This window comes from Hippopotamus amphibius, chromosome 9 (assembly GCF_030028045.1).
Source record: "Hippopotamus amphibius kiboko isolate mHipAmp2 chromosome 9, mHipAmp2.hap2, whole genome shotgun sequence".
NCBI lineage: Eukaryota > Metazoa > Chordata > Mammalia > Artiodactyla > Hippopotamidae > Hippopotamus > Hippopotamus amphibius.
Window position 1 is genome coordinate 143495372 of NC_080194.1, and position 23790 is coordinate 143519161.

The 23790-nt window shown below is 59.9% G+C and overlaps 2 protein-coding genes across 2 annotated transcripts in view; one reads left to right on the forward strand and one right to left on the reverse strand.

Moving 5' to 3' along the window:
- The window catches only part of C9H7orf50 (chromosome 9 C7orf50 homolog), an 86665-nt gene that overhangs the window by 12232 nt on the left and 50643 nt on the right, over positions 1 to 23790 (forward strand). The window lies entirely within an intron of this gene.
- Positions 21044 to 22277, reverse strand: GPER1 (G protein-coupled estrogen receptor 1). The gene has a single exon (XM_057748954.1). The coding sequence runs from the start codon at positions 22111 to 22113 to the stop codon at positions 21049 to 21051; it is 1065 nt and encodes a 354-aa protein (XP_057604937.1). The 5' UTR covers positions 22114 to 22277; the 3' UTR covers positions 21044 to 21048.

The following is a 23790-nucleotide window of genomic DNA, read 5'->3' on the forward strand; positions in this document are numbered from 1 at the left end:
CCAGCTGGCCCTATGTTGGAGTGACCGTCTGGAGTGGGGGGTGACAGGTAACTTAGGGAGGGATGGGCGCCACTTTGTGCCTTCGTAACACCGTGTGCGCCGTCTCCGAGCCCCAGGTTCCCTGGTGTCCTCGTGGGCTCTGCTGACACGCGACGGGGCAGCTGGGCTGCAGGAGGCCGTGCTGTGTCCTCCGTGTGGAAAGGAAGCAGAGCTCAGCATGGGGTATCTTTCCTCCTTCCTTTGTAACCTGGAAAAATCAGAGGAATTACATGGGCATTAAGCCACAAGCACTTCATAAAACCATCAAACGAGGTTGTGAACTTCATGGCCTTGAGAACTTGCTCAGCAGAATGATTTCATACCAATGGTATTTTGCCTCAAGAAACGTTTCTGGCCTGGCCGGCCCGACTTCTGGTCATTAAAGGAGCCGGGTGAGGGTGGCTGATCTTCACAGGCAGCTCCCTGGGAGTTGACTGGTTTTCTTAGGAGACATTCCCCTCGTCCACTGCCGTGGTTCCTGCTTCGTGGGCACTGAGTGCTTGGTGGTCATTCCCTGGGGGCTGTAAACCGTGGGCTTGCGGGGCTCAGAGGGGTTCCGAGACTGGGACCCTGAGAGCAGAGAGGCTCTGTGGCGCCCCAAGGCCCGTCCCCGCCTGGGGGAGCTGCCGGCTGCACCCCTGACCCCCCCTTGGACTCACCACGCACCATGTACGCTCTCCGTCCCCAGGTCTGGGCATCTGGGTTGCTGCCAGTTTGGGGCTGTTATGAACAGGCTGTGTTCAAGGGCCTGTGTTTTCACTTTCTTGGGTCGGTTCCTGGGACTGGGAGGGGTTGTACGGACATGTGGGTTTACCTTACAGAACTGCCACGCGGTCCTCGAGGAGGCTGCGCCACTGCGCGTCCCGCCAGCTATGGGGGGGGGTCTCGGGGCGCCACACGTGTGCCAGCATGGGTGGTATTGGCAGTGGTTTTGGTCTCGGCCTCTCTCGTGGGTGTCGTTGTGTCTTACTGTGTGTGTGGTTTTTCAAAACAGCCTTATTGAGGTGCAGTTGACAGAGTGGACTGTACGTATTTACTTTTAAATTTTGGTGAAGTACAGTTGATTTACCGTGTTGTATTTCTGCTGTGCAGCACGGCGATTCAGTTACACACGTCCATTCTTTCTCATACACTTTTCCATGCTGGGGTATCCCGGGACGCTGAGTGCAGTTCCCTGTGCCTGCAGTAGGACCACGTCTGTCCATCTCGTGTGTGCTAGTTCCCGTCGGCTGACCCCACACTCCCGCTCCATCCCTCCCCCACCCCCTCCCCCCGTGGCAACCACAAGCCTGTTCTCCGTGTCTGTGAGTCTGTTTCTGTTCTGTGGATGAGTACATGTGTGTCGTACTTTAAATCCCACAGATAAGTGATGTCACATTTCTTTTTCTGCCTGACGTACTTCGCTTAGCGTCGTAATCTCTAGGTCCATCCACGTTGCTGCAAATGGCATTATTTCATTTTTCTTTTTTATGGCTAAGTAATATTCCATTGTGTGTATGTACCACATCTTCTTTATCCATTCATCTCTCGATGGGCGTTTAGGTTGTTTCCATGTCCTGGCTATTGTGAAGAGTGCTGCTATGAACATAGGGGTGCCTGTGTCTCTTCGAATTACAGTTTTTTCCAGACATACCCAGGAGTGGGATTGCAGGGTCATACGGTAGGTCTATTTTTAGTTTCCTGAGGAACCTCCTTACTGTTCTCCACAGTGGCTGCACCAGCTTACAATCCCACCAACAGTGTAGGAGGGGTCCCTTTTCCCCACACCCTCTCCAGCATGTGTTATTTGTAGACTTTTTAATGACAGCCATTCTGACTGGTGTAAGGTTGTATCTCATTGTAGTTTTTATTTGCATTTCTCTAATAATTAGCGATGTTGAGCATCTCTTCACCTGTTGGCCGTCTGTGTGTCTTCTTTGGAGAAATGTCCATTTAGGTCTGTGTACATGTGTGATGTTTCTCTTGGAAACACAGCGTGTAAGATCCGACACGTGATGCCTCAGGGCCGCAGAACTCATGTTGTGGCATCGCAGCGCGCACTGGGTGTTAGCCACCTTTCATTTTACTAATCTGGTGCGTGAAGAGTAAAGTCTGCTTTTCATTTATATTTTCCTGATCACCAGTGAGGTGGACATTTTTCGATTATTTATTAAGCATTTGTCTTCTATGAATTTCCTCAGCACATCTTCTGCCTATTTTTCTGTTGAATTGATTGCCTTTTGTAAAAAAGAACTTTTTGTGTGCCTAGTGCGTGCCTTCCTCCCCATGCGCCTCGTCTCCTGAGTTTGGTGTCTCCGTGGGACTTGCCGTCGTGTGCGGCGGGCGTCAGTCAGTTTTGCTTCGTAATGGTTTTTTTTGTTCTTTTTTTTTCTTCCCTTAAAAAGTCCTCTCTTCCACACATATAAACATTTTATTGTATATTTTTCTTCAATTTTTGTAGTTTTTTAAACGAATTGAAATTTTTATTTGTGTTATGTGAGGCAGGAATCTGACATTTTTTTCCTAAAAGACAGAATCAGTTGTCCCCTGTCATTTAATGAATATTCTGTCCTTCTAATAGAACATGTTCTATTTTTCTCCGAATTTTCTAGGCTCTGCATTTTCTGCTAATCTGTTTTTCTTTTTTCTTTTTCTTTTATAGTGCTCTAAAAACAATATTAATGTTTTATTAGGTAACGCAGGGCATGATACACAATCCAGAAGACGCAAAAGGCCACCCAGTGGCCTCATTCTCCCACCAGGCCAGACTTTTTTCAGTTTCTTATGTTTCCTCCCAGTTCCATGGGTTTTAGTCTCTTCCCAGACGTTTCTCTGCGCGTGGCCGTGTCTGTGCGTGTGTTTACACAAATGGCAGCATGTCTGCCCCGCACTCTTCCTCGCTTTATATGTTCTGGGCGATCTGCTGTGAGCACACGTGTGTTCCTTCTTATGTTTCCAGGAGTGGCCTTTCTGGCTCGTGTGTCCCCACCTCCCTGCCAGGCCCTGCTGCGGGTGGCGGCTGACTTTGGTTATGGCCCCTCCGGTGGGCGTGGGGCGGCGTCTTTGATCGGCGTGTCCCTCGTGACTGATGCCGGGCGTCTGTGCAGTTGCTCATTGGCTGTCGTCTCTCTCTGGAGAAGCATCTGTTCAGACCCGTTGTCCATTTTTGAACTGGGTCGTCTGTCTTTTTATTGTCGATTTGTAAGAGCAGAAATGTCTTTTCAGCATCTTGTGACTCTGTCATCCTTCCGTTTATCCAGACTGATCATGTGGAGGCTTTTTCTGAAGCAGACGGTCACGTGTCCTCATCAGGGGCGGTGTCAGGGTTTCCAAACCTAACCCTAGCTAGGGTCGTTCCGTTTTTTAAAGTGCTGGCTGCCAGGAGATTCAGTCCATATTTTTAAGAATTGAAATGGGGGTTGCTGGTGCACGGAGGCAGACGCAGACGGAGCTCGGGAGGGTCTGGCGGCCGAGTGAAACGTCCGGGATTGTGATGGGAGCTGACTGAGCAGGGAGGTGAAGGTCACCCTTGACAGCAGCACGTCCGTGCGGGAACGTGTCATGAGCCGTCCCCCTCTGTGTAGCCCCGCACGTCGCCCTCACCCCTCGCCGGAGGGCAGCCCCGGACCTGCGGGCGCAAGCTCCCAGCCCCCGCCCCTGCCGCGGGCTCCCCCACCTTCTGTCTCCTGGGATGACCTGTTCTGGGTACTTCCTGTACAAGGACGCGTACCGGGTGTGACCATGTGTCGCACGTCGTGTCTGAGTTCCCTCACGGCGCGTCAGGTTTTCGAGGTCCATCCGCGTGGTCGTGTGTGTCCGTGCTTCATTCCTGAGTTTTGGGGGCTGAATCACGTCCCTTTATGTGAATACCCTGCGTCCTGTTTTGTTACTGGTCAGGCTGAGTCCGCCGGCGGCTGTGAGCGGTGCCTCTGGCAACATTCGTGTGCCCGTTGTTGTTTAAACACCTGTTTTCAGCTCCTGGGCTGTAGACCCAGGCGTGAAATTGCGGGCCGTGTGGTCGTCCTGCACGTCCCTCCTTGAGGAACCCCCGGCTTGTCTGCAGCCTCTGCGCTGTTCCCCGACCTGTCGCGCTGCCGGCCTGGGTGGGAGCTCCGCTCCTTCTCGTCCTCGCAGGCGCTGTTCTCTGATTCTCGCCCTCCCGCTGGGTGTGAGGTGGTATCTCCTTGCGGTTCTGACTTGCATTTCCTCAGTGGTTGGTAATGTTGGGCCCCTTGTCGTGTGCTTATTGGCCATGTATATGTTTTCTTGGGGCACAGGGTTTGAATAGACATTTCTCCATTTTAAAAATGGTCTCATTTATTGAGTTGTAAGAGTTCTTTATGATTTCTAGATACATTTCTTTTGTCAGATATGTGGGTTACAGACATTCTTTTCTGTCTGTTGTCTTTTTACTTTCTCTCTCTTTTTTTTTTGGCTGCACAGCTTGTGGGATCTTAGTCCCCCTCCCCACCGCCAGGGAGCGAACCCAGGCCCCGGGCAGTGAAGGAAAGCACCAAGTCCTACCCACTGGACCACCAGGGAATCCCCATCTTTTTATCTTCTTGATGTTGTCTTTTGAAACACAGACATTTTAAATTTCGATGAGTCTAACGAATCTGTTTTTCCTTTGTCGTCTATGCTTCTGGTGTCATATCTAAGAAACTATTGCCAAATCCAAGGTCATGGAGATTTACAGAAGATATATCTTCTTCTGTGTTTTATAGTTTTAGCTCTTACATTTTGGTCTTTGATCCATTTTGAGTTAGCTTTTGTGTGTGCCGTGAGGTAAGGGTCCAGCTTTGTTCTTTTGCATGTGGGTGTCAGGTGGTCTCAGCACCATTTGTTGAAAATACTCTTTATTGAATTGTCTTAGAATTCTTGTTGAAATAGCCTATCCTCTAAAACAAAGTTGTACGATATTCTCTTATGTTGTCGTACTGAGAAATCTTCCGTGGTTTACCGAGATTGTTTTTTATGTTATTCAGGAAAGTTTCACAGTTTTCTCTGAAGAGATCTAACCTGTTTCTCAGTGAGTATGTGACTTGGACGGTATTCCTATAGCAAACATGGTGTAGACTTCATTTGTCTATTTTTTGTGTAACATAGCATTAAAAGGCACCGTGGTGGTCAGGGCTCTTCCGTGAGGGACTGCAGACCTGTTGTTATCCTGTGTGGAAAATGTCCTGGGGGTTTTGGTACCCCCCACCCCCCGTTCTTCCCTTCGGTCCTGCCTTGGCCACGTGCTGTGCCCCTCCGCCTTCTGGGCACACTCTCTGCCGCAGTTCCTTTCTGCCATTGATCTCCTTGGCCTGGCCAGCCCTCCGATGTCTCTTCTTCTCCATGTTTTCTCACATTCTCCATTTGACCCTTAACCTAACTTTTCTATAACCAATAAAACTCAGCAGCAGCTCTCTCAGATCAAATTGGGACACTTGTGCAGCAAATACATATTAAAAATTGGGATTTTGTGCTGCTAAAAACAGAGGTTGCGTTTAATGTTGTGTTAATTTATATGTTTTAACATGTAATAGGTTGTGGGAGTGTTAATTATTACATATTTTTTTCAATGAATCCTGATAACCTGCTGAGAGTTTTTGAAAGGCCGGTGACTGAGACAGGGTGGGGGTGGGGTAGAGGTCGGGGAGCCTCAGCGTGTCCTCCTGGGTGCATTAACTGGCACTGGCTTTTTCAGCCTGTACCTGTAGCCAGAAGACAAGCAGGTGCGTCAGGCTCTGCCTGTTCTCAGAGTCGTGGTGAGCTCACCACGCTGCCCACGGTCGGGTTTACGACACACCCGTCCCTGTTTGGGTGGAAAAATCTCACACAACATAGAAAACCTCGTGGTAGGTGGCTTCTGACCTTGGAGGTACGAGGTGGTTTTCACTGGTCTCCTTTGATTCACGCTAAGTAGCAGACAGTGTGTGGGTGGCGGCGGGAAGGTGAGCCTGGCCACTGCTGACCCTTAGGTCTGGTGTGTCCGTGGGGACGCTGGTGGGCTTTCCTGTCCCCACACATGCCTGGAGAGCACGGGGTAAGATTCAAACTCCAAATGTGATGGGAAACATACGACCCCTCCCCCCAATGAAAACCTCTCCCCAAAGAACTGGTTACAGCTTATAAAGTCAGACACATCTTTTTGGATCTTTTTTATCTCAAAAGGTGAGCATTTCTCAGGAAACCAGAGACTTTAATGTGATTCCACCAGGTCATTCACTCTGAAACGGTGACTGCGACTCAATGTGAGACACACATCTTAACACATGCGCGTAGACAGTGACACGGGGACGACACAGGAGCCCCGGTCCCTTGGCGGGAAGGCATTGCCAGAGGCCCTCCCGGCCCAGGCCTGCCCTCTGACCCTCCACCTGGGGGCCCTGAGCTGTGCGTCCGTCCCCTGGCCACGGGAGCCACCTGCGCCCAGGGGCGAGCTCCCAGGGCCCTGCGAATCGCGCGGGACAGCGCGGCCCGTGGCTCCTGGGCTCCGGGTGCCTCACCCCCGCCGGCTCTCCGCCTTCCGGGAAAGGCCAGTTCTGTACTTCGGGCCACGGTTGTGGTCGCCGCCCCTCCCCCTCGCCAGAGTGGATCTCAGTCGACTCGGGGTCTGGGGAGCCCCTCCTGTCGGGGGAGTGCGCTGCGGCTCAGCGGCCCGGGGTCTCTGTCGCAGCCGAGCGCTGCTGCCAGGGCCAGGCTGGCGGTGCTGGGCGCAGGGACCATGTTGCCCCCAGAAGGCGGTGGAGGTGCCCCAGCCTGGACAGGGAACCCTGCAGCCAGGCAGGGCGCCCCTGCTCCGGGCACCCCGAGTCTGAGCTGCTCCCGGCCGCAGTGCAGCCACCCCCTGCCGAGGTCGCTTAGGCGCTGGGTCTCTCTGCCCCGAGACCCGGGTCTCCTGGTCTCTGCCGACAGGAGGCCCTTCCCTGGGCCCGTGGCTTCACTGGCCTTCTGCCTCCCCGGAAGGTCGGGGGTCTCTGGGCTCTCGGCCGTGGGAAGGTTGCCGTGGGTACCACCACACACAGGGCTGGTGACAGAAGGACTGTGACAGCGGAGAGCACTCCAGTGCGATGCCCCGGTGAGGAGGGGCTTCTGTGGTCCTGGCAGCTCCCAGGTCTTATGCCCCCGCGTGTGCCCTGGAGCGTGGTCCTCCACCCTGGCGCCTTGTGGCGTGGGTGTGGGCTCTTCTCGCTGTTACGGGAACCGCGTTCTGAACGCCGGGCTGAGCCCTGGGCCTGCCTGGAGGGTCCTGGACGGGTGGCCGAGGGGCTCAGCATGCACGCTGAGGGCCTGGGCAGAGTCATGCCATCTGGACCCCCATGGTTTGTTTTTTTTTTTTTAAGATTTATTTTATTTATTTGTTTATTTATGTATTTATTTTTGGCTGCGTTGTGGTGTGCAGGCTTCTTGTTGCGGTGGCTTCCCTTGTTGCAGAGCACAGGCTCTAGGTACTCGGGCTTCAGTAGTTGTGGCGCACGGGCTCAGTAGTTGTTGCCCGCAGGCTCTAGAGCGCGGGCTCAGTAGCTGTGGCGCACGGGCGTAGCTGCTCCACGGCATATGGGGTCCTCCTGTCGCAGGGATGGAACCCGTGTGCCCTGCACCGGCAGGCGGATTCCTAACCACTGTGCCACCAGGGAAGCCTGGGACACCTGCTTTTGTTTAAAAAAAAAATTATTTTCGAGACAACTGTAGGTTACGCAGGGAGTTGCAAGGACCACAGGGAGGCGCCATGTGCCCGGGCTGCCCCGCTGATAACGGGCTGTGCTGTCACAGCAGAGGGGCCCCAGTGCCCCCCGCACAGCTCGCTCAGGCCTGCTGGTTTTGCACGCGTGCGTGCATGTTTCTGTGCAGTTACTGCAGGTGTCGCACAGAGCTGCTGTCACCTGGCTCCCGGGCCACGCGTGTGCAGCCCTCCCTGCTGTGTGACGTCCTCGTCACCTTTCCCAGGCGCTCCTCGCGGTGGCGGCCAGGGCACATGGTCTGCTGGCAGACTGGCCACGCGCTCGCACCTCTGCCTCTCAGGTGGGTTTTCTCGGCTCCTCTGTTGACTCTGAAGCTCAGGGAGGAGCTGGAGACAGCCCAGCGCCCTGCTGCTGTGGGGACCTGTCGCCCGTGTCCCTCCCCGGCCCGGCCCAGCTGTCTGCACGCTGGTTTCTGATGCTTTAATTGCTGCTCGGCCGTGTTTGTAGGCTTTGCTTCCTCGTGTCAGCAGAAAGTAACTCAGCACAACGTACTTTCAAAAAAAAAGCAATGTTCATTATTTTTCCTGGCCAATGTTATACATGGCCAAATGGAGAAAAGAAAAAGGAGAAAAGGAATAGAAACACACAGAAGAAACCAGACAGGATGAATCCTGCCGCCCCGAGAGAACGCTGCGGTTGATGCTGTGGGGGGTCCTCAGTGTCCTGCGCTGGACCACAGCCGCCTGGTGCCACAGTGTCTCTCGTGTTTCCTGGTGTGACTGAGAGAAAGCTCGCTCGTGGGGGTTGTAATTTCAGTTTCTTTGATGACTGCTGTGAACGGTCACTTGCTTTTCTCTTGTGAGCTGCCTGTACGTTTTTACCAGTTGTGTTGCAAAGCTCACCTTCTCTGTATGGATTTGAGAAAACACTTGTGCTGAGAGCTCTTTGTCCTAATGGTTCAGATATTTTTCCAGCCCAGTTATTTTTATGGCCTTTGCCCTAGACAGACAGCCCCTCAGCCAGGGGAACGTCTCCTCTGGCCGCTTTCGCGCTGTATTCTCTACAGTAAAGGACATGCTGGGTCTGACCGCATCTCCCCAGCCCACGTGTCCGCCACCTGCCCTGCAGACCGCGCTCCTCCTGGCGCTCCCCCGCCGCTCGCCCAGTCCGTGCTGCCTCCGACCTGAGCAGAACCCACCCCGAGCCTCCACCCTGAGCCTGCGTGGAGGCCTCCAGCCTCCGCCTGCCTGTCTGCCTTCCCCTCTGGCCACGGGCGGCCAGGACACCTCTGCTGTCACCTCCCCCAGCGCGGGCCTGGGACATGGGGGCACTTGGAAGGACCGTTTTGGAGAGCCCGGGTTGCCCGTTGATGCCCACACGCGCCCCGGAGTCCAGGAGGTCCCGTAACATCCCTGCGGGTCAGGCCCCACGTCTGAGGTCATGGGGAGTGAAAACCCTTCGTCCCAGCGAGGCCTGCGTGCTGCGCGCCCTGGACTGCAATGCCCGCTTCCTGAATACACAGTGTCGAAATCACAAAGGAAAGTTTGAAAAGGGAAACTCCCCTCTGCCCCCCAGTTCTGCCCTGAAACCCCCGCTCTGGTCCCTCTGTGAAGGCGTATCTGCCACGGGGGCCTCTTCGTGCCGGCTCAGGTTATGGGGTCCTTTCTCACAGCATCTTCCTTCGTTTAATCCTCCCCCCCCCCCCGCCCGCCTTATAAAAGCAGAACACCCACTGTGGAAACTCCGAGGGCAAGGAGAAGCGCAGGGAGGTGTCGGCACGCTGACTGAGTCTGGACCTCCCGCAGCCTGGCTCTCAGGTCTCCGCACACCCCGTTAGCCCAGACGGCCTGGGACGGGGGTGATGGCTCACGTCTCCCCAGTTTGTAGGCCTTTGGCCATTTTGGGGTCGGGGCTTCTGGAAGCCCAGGGTTGTCCCCCACTTGTCCCTGAGGGAGGCCAGGGCTGGGTCTGTTCCCTTCTGTGCGAGACGAGTCCCCCGCACGGTGGTGGCAGGGCCTCTGGGGCCTTGTCTCGGGGGGGTGTCCGCCATGTCCTGGCCCTGGGAGGGGCCGCGGTCACCGCCAGCACTCACGTGTCACCGTGAACCCCTGGCCGTGTGTGAACTGGGGGTATTACAGCTTGAGGGAGACTTTGCTCAGAGGTGCCGAGCGCGTGTCTGGGCCGCGGCGTCTTGTGCCTGTGCCTGGATGTCTTTCTCCCGCCAGGTCGTGTGTTAACAGAGCAGAAGGTACGGGGAGAAGCTCCGTCCTGCCTTCTCTGCTGAGGGCACCTCCACTTCCCGCCGTTCACAGGAAGCCACTCCGTGTTCTGTTCTCACCACATTTAGTTCAGGAAGCTCACTCATTAGAAGGTTCACACGTGATTGTAAGGAATGTTAGCTGCTGGCTCATCAGAGCATGTACTTGAGAAAGTTCTCCAGTTCTGGGTCTAAAATACCAGAATGAACCGTTGAGGCTGAATATTTGTTCAGTCTTTTCAAAAGTATTTTTGCAGTGGAATGAAAAGCTTTCCCAGGATGGAGGGTTCACAGCTGGGAAAACAGTTGCTGCTTTGAAGATGGTTTTCCCAGGCACAGGGCTCACATCTCCCGCTGCGCAGGGCCGGGGCGGCGTCTGCTGTAAACGTACGGCTCCGGGGGCTTCTGCTGGCGGAGGACGGTCGGTCTGAGCTGGGCTGTCCCCCTCCCCGAACATACCTTGACAGACGCTTGCCCAGATGCACGCCTGAGCACGGCGGTGCGGGGTGAGGGTCAGGACACAGCCGCACGCACCGGAGCCCCGCCCCCAGCCGTCGCTCAGCTCTGAGTTTCTGCTCAGAGGTGACGTCTTAAGAGGCAAATGAAAGCGGGGGTTGAGGTCCTTGCTCACCACCGGCTGCCGGGGTTGGTGTGAGGATGCTGTCTTTGCGTGCTGAACCTCTGCTGGTCTGACAGAGCCCTGCCCACCCTTCAGGGCTCAGCACGGTGGCCGCCCAGGCCGGGCCCCTCCACCCAGCAGCCCAGCCGGCCTGGAGGGGCGAGACGGCTGGAACCAGGACACGCCCGGCGTGGGGCGGGGGCTGCAGCGCGTGACTGAGGGGTAGCGCCTGGGGTGCGATTCGCAGTGCTGCAGCCAGGAGCGTGGCCCAAAGCGGGCACACGGCGGCTTGTGGACAGACGTGTCAGGGTGCAGGCCAGCCGCCGTGGCACCAAGACCCCAGAATCCAGTGTCTTAAGCAGGATGAGAATTTCGCAGTGCAGAGGCAAGGGCCCAGGCCGGCGCGGCTGCCTCCTGCGGTCGTCCAGGGACCCGGCTCCTCCGGCCTCGCCGTCCCGCTGCCCCTGGGCTGCTGCCCCGGTGTACGGTCAGTGGGCGCACGTGCGGTTCGTGCCGGGCGGGGGCCACAGTCGGGGTCAGTGGCCTTGTCTGCAGGAGCCGACCAGGAAGCTGCGGGCGGCCTGGGACCGTCACCTCCAGCTGGGCAGCCGTGCACCCGGTCCCGGAAAGGGGGTGCTGCCCGGGAGCGTGCCCGCCTCTGTCACTGGCCAGGGCTTGCAGCCCCACTTCCAAGTTCAGGAAAGGGCTGTGGGGTAGGACCGGCACTGCTTGGCTCAGACAGACCGGGGTTTACGCAGGGCGCGGGGCGGTGGTGACCTTGGGCACCACGCTTCTCTCCGACACTGTCAAGCAGAGAGAATACATCCTGATCGCACGGGGTCACCTAGGCAGCCGCAAGATCACGTGCTGAATGGCTGACGTGGCGTCTCGAGGACACGCGTGCTGTGCGGCAGCTGCCGCGTGCTGTGGCGATGAGAACGGGCCACGTGTGTGTTAACGTATGTCCTTTTGGGAGGGTGGGATTCATGTTTGTGCAGGTGGCGCAGAAGCTGGTTTGAGTGAATTTCTGCATTTGTTGAGAGTTAGCAACTTGATGAACGCGTCGTCTGTTTACACTGAGTTTGGAACCCCCCAGGAACGCCCGCCGCCCTTCCCAGCTCTGTGGGTGCCGGGAGAGCACGCGAGGGCGGGCAGGGGAGGGCGGTTCATTTTCTAACGTGAGTGATGAATGGAAGTGTGGACCGGGCCTCCTGGGTCCTGGACTTCATACCAGGAAGTCAGACTTGGTGAGTCCCGTCAGCACATGCCCGACGATACAGCTGGACTGTGGAAACCGATGGACCAGTGAAGGGTGACTTGTGTGGTCGTGGCCTGTCGGGCACGGACCCTCCGGTTGACCGCGTCTTGTCTGCCGCCGTGTCGTGCTGTTCTGTTGGTCCACGTGGGGCGGACGGTGCTTTTCCACACGCGCTGCTGCTGCTTCTCTTGCCCCTGAGTGACGTCTGTGCGGTCGGCGTGGGGGGCAGCGAGGGGCCCTCAGGGGCGGATTTGTCGGGAGAGGTTAACGGAGCACCACGCCCCGGGGACCAGAGGGGTGTCTGGAAGTGTGCCTCCTGGGGGTGTGGGCTCGGGGACCCCCGTCAGCCAGGGCGAGGACAGCACCCAGGGAGTGCGCGCGCGTGTCTGGCACGTGGGGCTCCTGGCCCCAGAGCCTGGGCTGCAGGGCTGGTGCCGGGGCCCTCCGGGTAGAGGCGTGTTTCCCAAGCAGCACCGTCCCGGGTCGGCCAGGCTGCGGCGCGCTCGTCCTGGCCTCTCTGGCCGCCCAGGTGCCCAGCGTGTCTGAGGAGGGAGCAGGAATGTGTGATGGCTGGTGGGGAGGCTCTGAGACTCCCGTGCGTACCAGCTGTTGCCCTCTGGTTGGTAAGGAGGACACTCGCACACGCACCACTTCCTGTCGGTCTTGCCGCCCCGTGTCCTCCCAGGGCTCGACCCCTGGGGGCCCTCGGGGGCTTGGGCGGGGGTCGGGTTAGGTCGCTGTGGCGGGCTCCCCCCATTTTCTGGCCCTGTCACCCCCTATACCCATGTGCCTCTCTTTCTTCTCAGGCTCACCCTCGCAGGAGACATTCTTTCCTTCAGACTGTATTTCGAGACAGTGAAGACCTGCTGTCCTTTTCTCACTGAAGTTGCTAATCCTGGGTCCGGTGTTACCAGCGTCATATCTACCTTCTGGCCTTTACGTGTCCTGACTTTCAGAAACAGGCGCAGGGAGTGTGGGCTCCTGAGGGCAGCCTCTTTACCTGGGAAACAGTGGTGGCTTTCGATATTCAATTTTGATTTGAGCCTAGAATTTTAAACTGAGCAGCTGTGATTTAAGTGGAAGAATTTTATGTATGGCTGCAGACAGGCACACTGTGTGTGGTAGATTTCTGTCTTTTTCTCCTGTCCTCTTTTTTATGGTAAAGTAAGCACACAGGAGGCACATGCCGCTTGAAGGAAACCACACCCAGGTTGAGAAACAGAAGTCGGCTGCCTCTCCATGTCTGTGCTTTTCCCTTAGCCTCGTGACCACGTTTCCCGGGCCGCGTCCCTAGTGCTGGCTTGGTTTTGCTGCTGTTACAGCTCTGGACCGACTGCTTAGCTGCCGGAAATCCAAGGCTCGGTCTCTCAGAGCGTCCCCTCCACCACCTTCCCCAGAGAAATCATGGCAACATCCGTGCTCAGGCAAAAATCCTTCTCTTCTTTCTTTTGAATTTTATTCTGGTGAAATAACACCTAATCAAATGAACCACTTTAACCATTTTTCAGTGTTCAGTTCAGGGGCATTAGGTACACTCTCCTGTTGTGCAGCCGGCACCACCATCATCTCCGGAACGTTGCATCTTCCCAGACTGAGACACGGGCCCCCTCCCCTCCCCGGCTCCTGGCCCCCACCCCCTACTCTCTGTCTCTGTGACCTCGTGAGTGGAACGACGCAGTGTCTGTCCTCCTGCCTCTCGTGTCCCACGTCCCTTCTGTCCGGGAGTCCTGTCGAGCCCTGTTGACTGCAGAATGGGCCCAGAACCCGCTGCCCCCGCCGCAGCAAGTGCTCCCCTCCTGGTCCAAGCCCGCCCCCCCCCCCCGCCCCGCCTCCGCCTCCCGGAGTCAGCCCCGGGCAGGTGGGGCCCCCCTTGTGCTCAGCTGTTCTGCTGGAACCCTGCGGTGGTGGCTCCCGATGCGCACAGTTCAGGTTCAAGCCTGCGGGCTGCTCCCTCCCCTCCTCTGTCTCAAGGTATCTCCTTCCCGCCACACTCGGTAGATGATGCTTTTCAAGTTGAGGAAAGGCTCCTCTATTCCTGCTCTTCAGAGTTTGTACCATGAATGGATGTTGAGTTTTGTCAGATGCTTTTTCTCTACCAGTTGTTCTCGTCCCATGATTTTTCTTTTGTCTGTCAAAGACGGTGCGTTACACCCGTTGATGTTTGAGTGTGGCACCAGTCCTGCATCCCCAGAACAGCCCTGTGTGGTCCTGGCAGGTAATAAATGTTACCTAGTGCTGAATTCTGTGTGCCAATATTTTGGTAAGGATTTTTGCATCAAGTTCATGGGGGACACTGGTCTGTAGTTTGCCTGTTTTTGTCTTGGGCTTGTTTTGAATCCGGTGTTTTGTGTTCATTATTCTTTTCACGTTGGTGGAATTCACCAGTGAAACCCTCTGGGCCTGCAGATTTATTTTTCAGGGTCTTTAAGGTATGAATTTGGTTTCCTTAGTAGCCACAGTGCCGTCCAGCGGTCTGCTTCTCGGGGATGGTGTGGTGCGGAAGCGCGTGCTCTTTGAGGATTTGGTCTCCTCCCTCAGCTCCTCTTTGTCGTTTTACGCTCCCAGCAGATGTTTCCAGGTTTGACACTTGTTTCCTTGAACGCGGTGGGCGTGGTTGTTCCCCAGGCTGCACCTCCTGGGCCACCGCCACGTCTGCGTGCCTGTCGCGGTGTCAGCCGTTTCTCCTTCAGCGTTTACCTGCCTGTCTGACGACGTCCTGGTCGCTGCGTTCATGTTTCTGTTTTTTCTTCCTCAGTTTTGTTGAGTACAGTTGACACACAGCGCCGTGCAAGTTTAAGGCGCAAGCATGTGCTGTGATCACACCCGTCGTGAAATGATGACCACGTTAAGTTGAGTGAGCGTGTCCGTCATCTCACACGGATACAAAATAAAAGGAAGAAAGTATTTCAGGGTTAACACCTGCCATAGGGAACGCGCAGCCGTGTTCATTACGTCCATCGTGTCCGGCTGTGTGTCCTACATCCCTGGGCCCCGTGTGCCTTACAGCTAGCGTTTTGTACCTTTTGCTGCCTTCATCCAGTTCCCCCTCCCCCACCCCTCCCCCCCGCTGCCGCTGCTTTTGAAGAGCTATTAACGGGGTGCTCTCGGCCAGGCCTGGGGTGGCTGGGAGGGCGGCAAGGACCTTGGCGGCGTCACGCTCTGTCACTCACCTCCCCGATTTCAAGCCTTCTTCCAGACACTGGTCTGGGAGCCCCCACCCTTTCTGATTTTCCATGTTTTTAAGGGGTTGACTCTTACACGTGTTGCCCGATGCAGAGGTTGCCACTGCTGTCGGGGGCCGGGGGGGGCCGATGGGACGTCTAGGTGACCTCACTGGACTTGCTCAGCCATTTGGGGACTTGCCCTGAAAGCCGCTCGTCACGCCCAGGGAAGGTGCAGCGCCGCCCTGGGGAAGGGTCTGCGCTGTGGCTTCGGGGAAAGAACCCCGCTGTTGGCTCTTCGAGGGGCGGGCTCAGCGGGTGGGGGGGGCGGTGGGAGGGTGAAACTGGTGCCTTGAGACAGTGGCTGTTACGGGTTTCTTCATTTCTGGGCGGTTTACATTGCTGAATCGGCGGAGAAGACTGTCCTGTCTGCTGAAGACTGAACGCTCGGAGCAGAGGGTGGGTTGTGGGAGTTTGTTGTGACCTCCCCGGAAGGCCCATGTCTCCTGAGGGTGGGGGACCCACGCGTGTCCCAGGTGGCCGCCCGGCGTGGGACGGAGGCTCCCTCCGTGCAGGTGCCCAGCCCTCACAGGAGGCCCACACGTGTGGAGCCCTGTGCAGGCGCTGTGGGGGCCACAGCCCGGGGTGCCCCCCTCTCCCGGAGCGCGGGCAGTGGGTGAGAGGGCAGTGGGGCCCAGGCAGAGGGAGGAAGGCGCGGGGCGCAGGGATGCCGCGTGAAGGGCCCGCGCCCACTCCAGAGACCTCGTGTCCGATGGTCAGCGTCCCCGGGACCGGCCCCTGGACGGACGGGGACAGCGCCCTCCCTAGTTGCTGGACCCCCCCGGCCCCCCGGCTGATTTCCTGTGATACGTTTCGGGCGGCTCCCGCCCACGTGTGAGGGCTGAGAGCTGCGGGTCCACTTTTGTTCCGCGCTCCTTTGGCCTTTAGAGCCCTTGCTCCCGGATGAGATCCCCACCCACTGGACAATGGCGAGAACCCGATGAACTCAGGGCGGCTGGCTTTCTCTGATGACGCCGAGCTGGGCGGTGGAGGCGAGGGCTCTGGCGGGCGCCCGTGGGGTGTGTGCACCGGCCTGGGCTCCCCAGGCCTCGGGGTGCCGTGTCAGCCTCGGCGCCTGCTGTCGAGCAGCCTGGGTGGGTCCTGCTCTGATGGCCAGTGCCCCCACTTCCTGGGCCCCATCTTTCAGGCCCCACAGCCACTCCCCGAGGGCTTGCGGGTTGATACAGCCTGCAGTGGGCCTTCTGGGGCCCGTAGGACGTGCCAGTGGTCAGGGTGGGCTCAGGGGCTCAAGCATCTTTGACTGGGAGGCTGGTGGGCACTCGGTGGGGAGCAGGGCTGGGGCGGGTGACTCTGCCCTCCGACCCCCCCTTCCACTGTCCCTGGAGCCCCTGGCCGTGGGGCTGAGTGCCAGCATCATCTGCAGACAGGCCTTGGGGCCCCGGAAGGTGCTTGGCAGGCAGGTCTCCGTGGTAACCACGGATGCAGGGGATGTTCAGGCAGGTGCCATACCTGACCTGAGCGGGGGGTCTTCTGTGCGGCGGCTGCCATCCTGGGTCAGCGGCGTGATTCCAGGAGGCGCTTTAGCACACGTAGAAAGTCAGGGGGGAGGAAGTGGCGCAGGAGTAGCTAGGACCAGAAGCCCTTGCTTCCCAGGGCTCTGAGCAGGCTGCCCCGGGGCCAGCATCCCAGGAGACGGCCGTCCACACGCACCCCTCTGCCCTCTCGCCCTCCGTGCCACAGAGAGGCGGGTGCCTGGGCAGTCAGCAGGTGAGGAATGCTTCCCCTCCCCCCGATGCTGGCCAAGCCGCCAGCCCGCAGGTCCCTGGGTGCCCGATGGAGAATCTTCACAGGGACAGAATCGGCCTTTGTGGCTCTGAGGCGTCCAGAGCAGGACCTAGTAAATTCAGCTGTAGTTTTTACCGAGGTCTTTTTTCCCCTATTTTTAATTTAAAAGCACATCAAAAGACACCTCAGGTGATCCGTTTCCCACGGTGGAAAAGAAAAGAAAGTTTGAATTACTAGGCAGTAAGGAGGAAGAGACCTTCAGGAGACTTGCAGTAACCATTAGAGGACGCTTCTGGGATTCCAGACGGCTTAAACCTTCACGCTTTGCGACAGTGCGGCAGAGGCCGGGCCGTCTGTCCTCCGTGGGCAGAAGTGAGTGAGTGCTGCCTGGTGGTGTCGTTTCCTGCGAGTGCAGCGGGGCATTTTGCAGGGGTGAGTGTCCAGCAGGGGAGGCCACTGTGGGAAGAGAGGACCCAGTGCCGGGCCCTGTGCTCTCCAAGCGCAGCTTCACTGAGATACCGCGAAGCTACCATCCAGGCACCCTCTTCCCTTGGGCACAGCGGTTCTCAGGGGCTCACAGAGCCTGTGGCCGTCCAGTGTCTCTCACTGGAGACGCTGGCTTCACCCTGTCCCCATCTGCAGCCCCTCCCCACCCACCCCAGCCACCCGCTTCCTGCTTCGTGTCTGGATTTGCCGACGCGGGGCGTCTCGCGTCAGAGGGCTCCCCCAGCGCGGCGCCTCCCTGACTGGTTCTCCCGGAGCACCTGGTGTCCGGGGCCGCCCTGAACCGCGTTGTCGCAGGGTCAGCACATCACACCCTCGCAGGGCCGGGGAACCGTGCGGACGGGCCGCGCTGTACCCTCCCGTCGGTGGACACGCGTGCACACGGGCTTGGGTCCCTCAGAGCGCGTGTGCGCCTGGGCGTGGAGCTGGCGCCGCGCACGCCTGTTGCAGCTGCTTTGCTGCCCGCAGTGCTCGCGCTCGCTCCACGTGCGTCCCCTCCGTGCAAGGACGTCCCCTCACGTCCCCTGCGGGCAGCGCGGCCCTCGCTCTCGGGGAGTCCAGTGTTGATGTGCTGCTTCAGCCTGCGGGGGCCGGTCCACTTCCGCCGGCCGACCCCCACGGGCAGCGCGCGTTCTTCCCCGGGGTCGTCCCCCCGGGAGCACGTCTGGCTCGGCTCCGACCAGCCCTTGACCTGGAGCGCGCCCTCCGCCTCCTGTGTCTCTCGTCACGTGCTGTGGGTGGTACCACCCCCCGTCCCCGTTTGGGACCTGGTGATGCTTCCCCCTGATCAGGTTCTGCCTGGGGTCCCGGGTGTGGACGTCGGACCGCGCTGCCCCCGGGTCCGCGTGAGCCCCGAGCGGGGGCCGTCGCGCCTCGGTGCTGCTGGTCCCTGCTCCCTGCGTCCTGCTCCGGGTCCAGGGTGCCCCGCGGTAGCCGCACCCGGGACGCGTGGGCGACGAGCCCTCCAGGGCCCTCCGCCGGGCCAGTCACGCACCCTCCCTTCGGTCCTTCCTCCCTTCCTCTGGGCTCTTCTCCTCACTGTCCAGCTTGCGGAGGGGATGCTCTTACAGGTCCCCCGGTGCACTCGCGGAGCCTCATTTCTCAGCCGTGAGGGCTCGTCCAGTGGGAGCCCTCGCGCTGGGTCCCTGTGTCCTGGTGACGTGGCCCTGTCGTCCTGACACTCCCGCCCCCTGACAGGGCACCCGTGCAGGGCTCCCCGAGTGCCTGCCTCCTGGGGGGTGCGGGTGCTGGAGGCCCGGGCCCGGCGGGGCGGGCTGGGGAAGTACAGGCGCGCGTGTGTGTCTGTCCACACACACCCCCCGTCCACGTCCGCGGTGCACACGCACACCACACGCCCCCCGTGCACGTTCCTGCCGTAGGCGTGAGGGCCAAAGCCCAGCCCCCCACTTCCACCCGCTCCCACGGGCGCTCCCTGCCTGCCCGTCCCCCTCCCGCGCCCGCTTCCACCGGGACAGCTCTGCCTCTGGCATCAGCACCTTCGCTACGGCGCCCGATTCAGGACGACTCGGGGCCGTCTCAGGTGCCTCCCCCGCACGCCCAGGTGAACAGCCTCCAAGAGGGCGGTGTGGGTCCCTGGGCCTTCCCTCTGGCGAGGCGGGTGCACAGCCCAGGTTCTAATGAAGCACCCCCCCCCCCGCCCCCAGCCCCCGGGGCCCCGCAGCCTCGGGCCTGGGTGAGGGGAGTGAGTTTCTAAGCGCAGAGGACGTGAGGAAGTCGCGTTCGGTGCTGACACCGCGCCTTCCGTGCCGGCCGCCCTCCACTCTGGGCTCTTGGTCGGGTTTGAAGAGTGTTACCGCCCAGGAGAGCGGGTTTCCAGGAAACAGCAAAGGCATCGAACACCTTGATCTTATCTCGTGCGGCTCCTGCCAGAATAATGAAACCAGCCTCCACTCGGACGAATGCCGAGAGGGTGTGTGTGAGCGGGATCGGGGGGATGTGCACGGAGCCCGCGGGGGCGCTGACCGGGGCTCTGCTCCAGACCGGGGCCCTAGGGGCCTGGGTGAAAAGGGACTCCGGGAGCACCTGGTGCAGCCTCCGCCTCATAAGGACCCTCCTGGTTGAGCCAGGGCCTCTGCCTTGAATGTGCCCTTCCCGCGGTCCCGCAGCCCGTCGTCCCCGCCACGGACGCTCGGAGCCACTGTGGTGCTGGGCTTCCAGAGCCGAGAGGCAGGCGCTGTGCCCGGCCTGCGTGACCTGCGCCTCTGCCCCCGAGGGCTCGCGTGGCCTCGGTGCTCGCGGGGTGAGGACAGGTTTTCTCTGTGATCTCCTGCGAGCCCAGGACTGCCGGGTGGAAGCTACCTCCCGTCGGCCGAGGCGGGGGTGCGGTCGGCCGGCCCACGGGGTGGGGGCTGCCCCTCCCTGATCCACACTCTGGGGCCGCGGTCGGACGCAGTTCCCGCGTGGAGACCCTGATGGCCGGCCCTCTGGGGCGGGACGGGGCCTGTGGCCGCGGGCGGCTTCCGTGTGGCCTGCTGCGGCCTGTAGGACGGGGGAAGCCGAGCCCGCAGGGAGGGCCCGCCGCGCTGTGCCTCGTGAGTGCGAACGGCCTCCAGCCGTCGAGTGGGACTCTCCGGGCCGGGCCGCCCCTCCTGGGTTTGCTGGAGGGTCGGAGACGCCCGTTCGCCGACGCGCTGTCTCTGTGCGTCACCCTCACGCGCTGGCCGTCAGCACCTTCCCAGCCGGATCGAGGGCACGCAGGCCCTCAGTGCAGCCTCGGTGCTGGGGCTCCTGCGATGGGGCCTTGCCGGGGCGGGGGCCTGGGAACAGCCCTCCTCTCGTGAGACGGGGGTCTGTGAGGAAAGCGAGGCTCCGGTGCCTGGGACGCAGATGTTTGCTGGGGACAGGTGCCCTCCTGGAGGTCTGCGCCCATGCGGGACGGTTAAGCCCACGGTGCCTCGCGTCCTGTCGCTGGAGCGTTCTCCAGCATCCTGCTGGCGAGGCTCGCTGGGTCCCCTCTTGGTTGCGCTTCTGGGGAGGAGGGCGCCCTGCGGAGGGTGGGTGGGTGGGCGGGCAGGGGGAGCCCCCAGAAGAGCGAGGCTGTGTGGTGTGTGTGCAGCGAAGCTTATCCTGGTGCCTGGAGTGTGGGGCACGCGTGTTGGCAGCCCCGGGTGCCAGGAGTCCGGGGCTCGGGCCAGAGTGAGGGTGCTCCTTCCCCTTGGTGAGGACGGGGCGGCTCTGCTGCTGAGGCTCTGAGCGCCCCCAGCCGCCCCACTGGGGAACGACTCAGGCGGAGGATTCAGAACTGACACGAGTGCACTTTATTGACAAAGACCACACATTTCTCGTGTACGTTTTGACGAGGAGGGTCTGCGTCGTTACCGCCGTGCTCTGGAGGCAAACTCTTCGCGCGCCTGCCGGCGTCCCACCCTCAGGAGGTGCAGAGGCGACTGGGCACAAGGGCGTCCCTGCCCAGGTGTGGCGGGAGGCGCGGGGGCCCTGCGTCCTCCTGCTCAGCCATGGCGCCAGGGCACCCACACGCACTCCAGGCCCCCTGAGGCGGCGCACGCTCGGCACGTCTCCCTGGAAACAAGGGCGCTGCGTCCTAGCGCCCCCTCCTCTTCGCGCTCGTTGGCAGGCGTCAGAAACGTCTGCCGCGTGACCCAGCGGGTGCGGGAGTCCGTGCCCCACACTCGTGACCTGGACGGACAGGCAGCTCTGTGTGTGAGTGGCCGGCGGGAAGGCGCCTTGGGGCTGCGTGGGGCGCCGTGTCCGGCCCTTCCCGCCCGCCCCGCCCCCTACACGGCGCTGCTGAACTTCACCTCGGGCTGCTCGGCGCTGTCCGGGACCACCGCCTTCAGGGCCGCGTGGCAGAGGCGGTTCAGGGCCGACAGGCCCGTCCTCTGCTGCAGGTAGAGTCGCAGCTTGTCGCGGAAGGTCTCCCCGAGGAAGCTGTAGACCAGCGGGTTGAGGCAGCTGTTGGAGAAGGCGGCCAGGTTGACCACGTGGCCGGCCAGCGGGTGCGCGTGGCGGGGGGAGCGCTGGCAGGGCCCGGGCCCGGGCGGCGCGCGCTGCAGCAGGTGCACGCTGATGAAGACGTTCTCGGGCAGCCAGCACACGAAGAAGACCAGCACCACGGCCAGGATCATGCGCAGCGCCTTCTGCCTCCGCGGGCGCAGGCCGCGGTGCCTGTGCGCCGCCACCAGCTCCCGCACGATGAGGGAGTAGCAGAGGCCGATGACGGCGAAGGGCACCGCGAAGCCCAGCGTGACCTCCAGCCACTGCACCTCCCTGACGTCCGCGAAGCAGAAGCACACGTCCCCGCTGTGCTGCAGGTGCACGGCGGCGAAGGGCACCAGGGTGGCGGACACGGAGGCCGTCCAGATGAGGCCGCAGCTCAGCCGCGCGCGGGGCTTGGTGCGGAACGGGCCGCAGCGCACGGCCTGGGCCAGGGCCAGGTAGCGGTCGAAGCTCATCCAGGTGAGGAAGAAGACGCTGCTGTACATGTTGACCTGCAGCAGGAGCGCCATGAAGGTGCAGAGTGCCGCCGTGTCGTAGTACTGCTCGTCCAGGTTGAACACCTCGACGAGGGAGTCGGCCACCAGGATGAGGTCCGCGGCCGCCAGGTTGATGAAGTACAGGTCGGGGATGGTCATCCTCTCCCGGAAGCGCATGTTCACCAGCAGGACAAGCAGGTTGCCCACGAGGCCGATGGGGAAGAGGAGGACGGTGTAGAGGCAGGACAGGAAGAGCCCGATGGCGTACTGCTGCTGCTCTGAGAGCGCGGCCGAGCCGTTGGCCAGCACGCGGGGCAGGTCGAGGCCCGTGGCGGTGCCGTTGTCGGCGCCCGGGGGCGTCTCCATGCTGAGGCCGGGTGCCCAGAGGGACGGCCGGGCTCTCAGGAGTTGCCACGAGGCTCCCAGAAACCTGTTTTCCCCAGAAAATCCATCTTGAGAAAGAAAGGGGACGCGCCTGGGACTGAGCCAGGCGTCTGTTAGGCCGGGGCAGGTCCTGGGCGCTCGTGCAGCCGCCGGCGGTGGTCGGTGTCTGTGCTGGGCCTCTGCTTCTGCCCGGCCTCTGGGTCCGCAGCCGTGTCCGCGCCACCCCTGAGCCGCTCACTCCCGGGCACCTGGGGAAGCAAGAGCAGAGGGTTCAGGCTCGGGGGCCCCGGGGCCCCTGATGAAGCGGGACGGGTGCAGCACGCGCGTGGGGCAGGCCTGGACGTGTCCCCGCTGCTCGGAGGGATGGCCGGCCCCGCGCGGGAGCAGGAGAGCCAGACGCGGAAGACGCCCCGGTTCTCTCCCACGGCTCCCTGGGCGACACGTCCTCAGGCCCCCCGGGCACAGCTCAGGAGGGAGCGCGGCGGGGTGCTCACGCGGGAGCCTTAGGAAGACCAAGTTTTATTTCAGCAGCTGTTGGAAGAGAAGTAAGACGGGACGGGGAAGCGCTGGCTCTTCTGGAAGAGTGGACCCAGCCAGCTCGGTGGGAGGTGGAGCAGAGTCTCTCTTACAGCAGAGATTAGAGAACCCTGGCTCTTCTGGCTCATCCCGCGTTCGGGTGCTGAACACGAAACTGCTTTCATAATGTGCAATGAAAGAAAGGACATAAGGAGTAGAGCTGGTTGCTGTTTTAGGAAATGAGAGTTAAATTTTTTTCACTGTTTTGACAAATTATTGTGAAACCAAATGTATTCCTTTACTGCTGTTTGCAACCCAGAAGTGCTGTGACCTGGAGGCAGGGGAGAGAAATCCTCCCAGACCTTTGCTTCTGACCATCTCGGCCTGGCGGCAGCTCACGCACTCAGCCTGACGCGCCCTCTGCTCACTGCACTCCCCAGGGCGCCCCTGGGCAGGATGTGCACGTCGGGGCATCACGGCTGGGGAGGGGCGGAGAGCCTCAGCGAGCAGGCGTGGGGAGTGTCTGCGTCACCTGCGAAGTGGTGGGGAGTCGTTTCCAGAGTGTTGCCAAAGCAGCAGACGCTTACTGACCTATCCCTTGGAAATACAGCTTTTTAAAAAAGAGACGAATAGGGACCTCGGTGTCAGTTATTGTAAAAGAATGCAGTAACCTCGGCTTCGCTGGGGTTGATAAACTGGGTTTTACTAGCTGTTTTGTGTTCTTTGTTCATCTGTGATAGATCATCCCAGTTTGAACCACATAAATGCCACTGTGGTCAGATTCATCTGTAATGTTTAAAGCCTCTGTTTTTAGATTTCTTTGTAAAAACTGCTTAGAGTATTTGTTTTGCTCTTTAAGTGTGGGAATTTGGAAAGTTTTGGGCCGATTCTCAGGAAGCTCCAAGGGGAGCAGAGCCCCCGGGACACACCTGCCCTCCCCTGTGCGCGTTAGGGGGTGGCTGTCACCTTTCTCGGCTAAATGGGCCTCTGACCCGTGACCGGCGCTGCTGTTTGCGTGGAGGTCTGGTGAAGAGGTCTGGCCGCACCTCACTGCTGACACAGTGCACCCGGGAGAGCTGGCCACCAGCTTGCAGGTAGAAAGATGAGTATTAAACAGTTGGGTATCATTTTGTGTCAGGTGGC

Coding starts and splice junctions, on each gene's coding strand:
- GPER1 (XM_057748954.1), bottom strand. CDS start 22,113: ATGGAGACGCCCCCGGGCGCCGACAACGGCACCGCCACGGGCCTCGAC.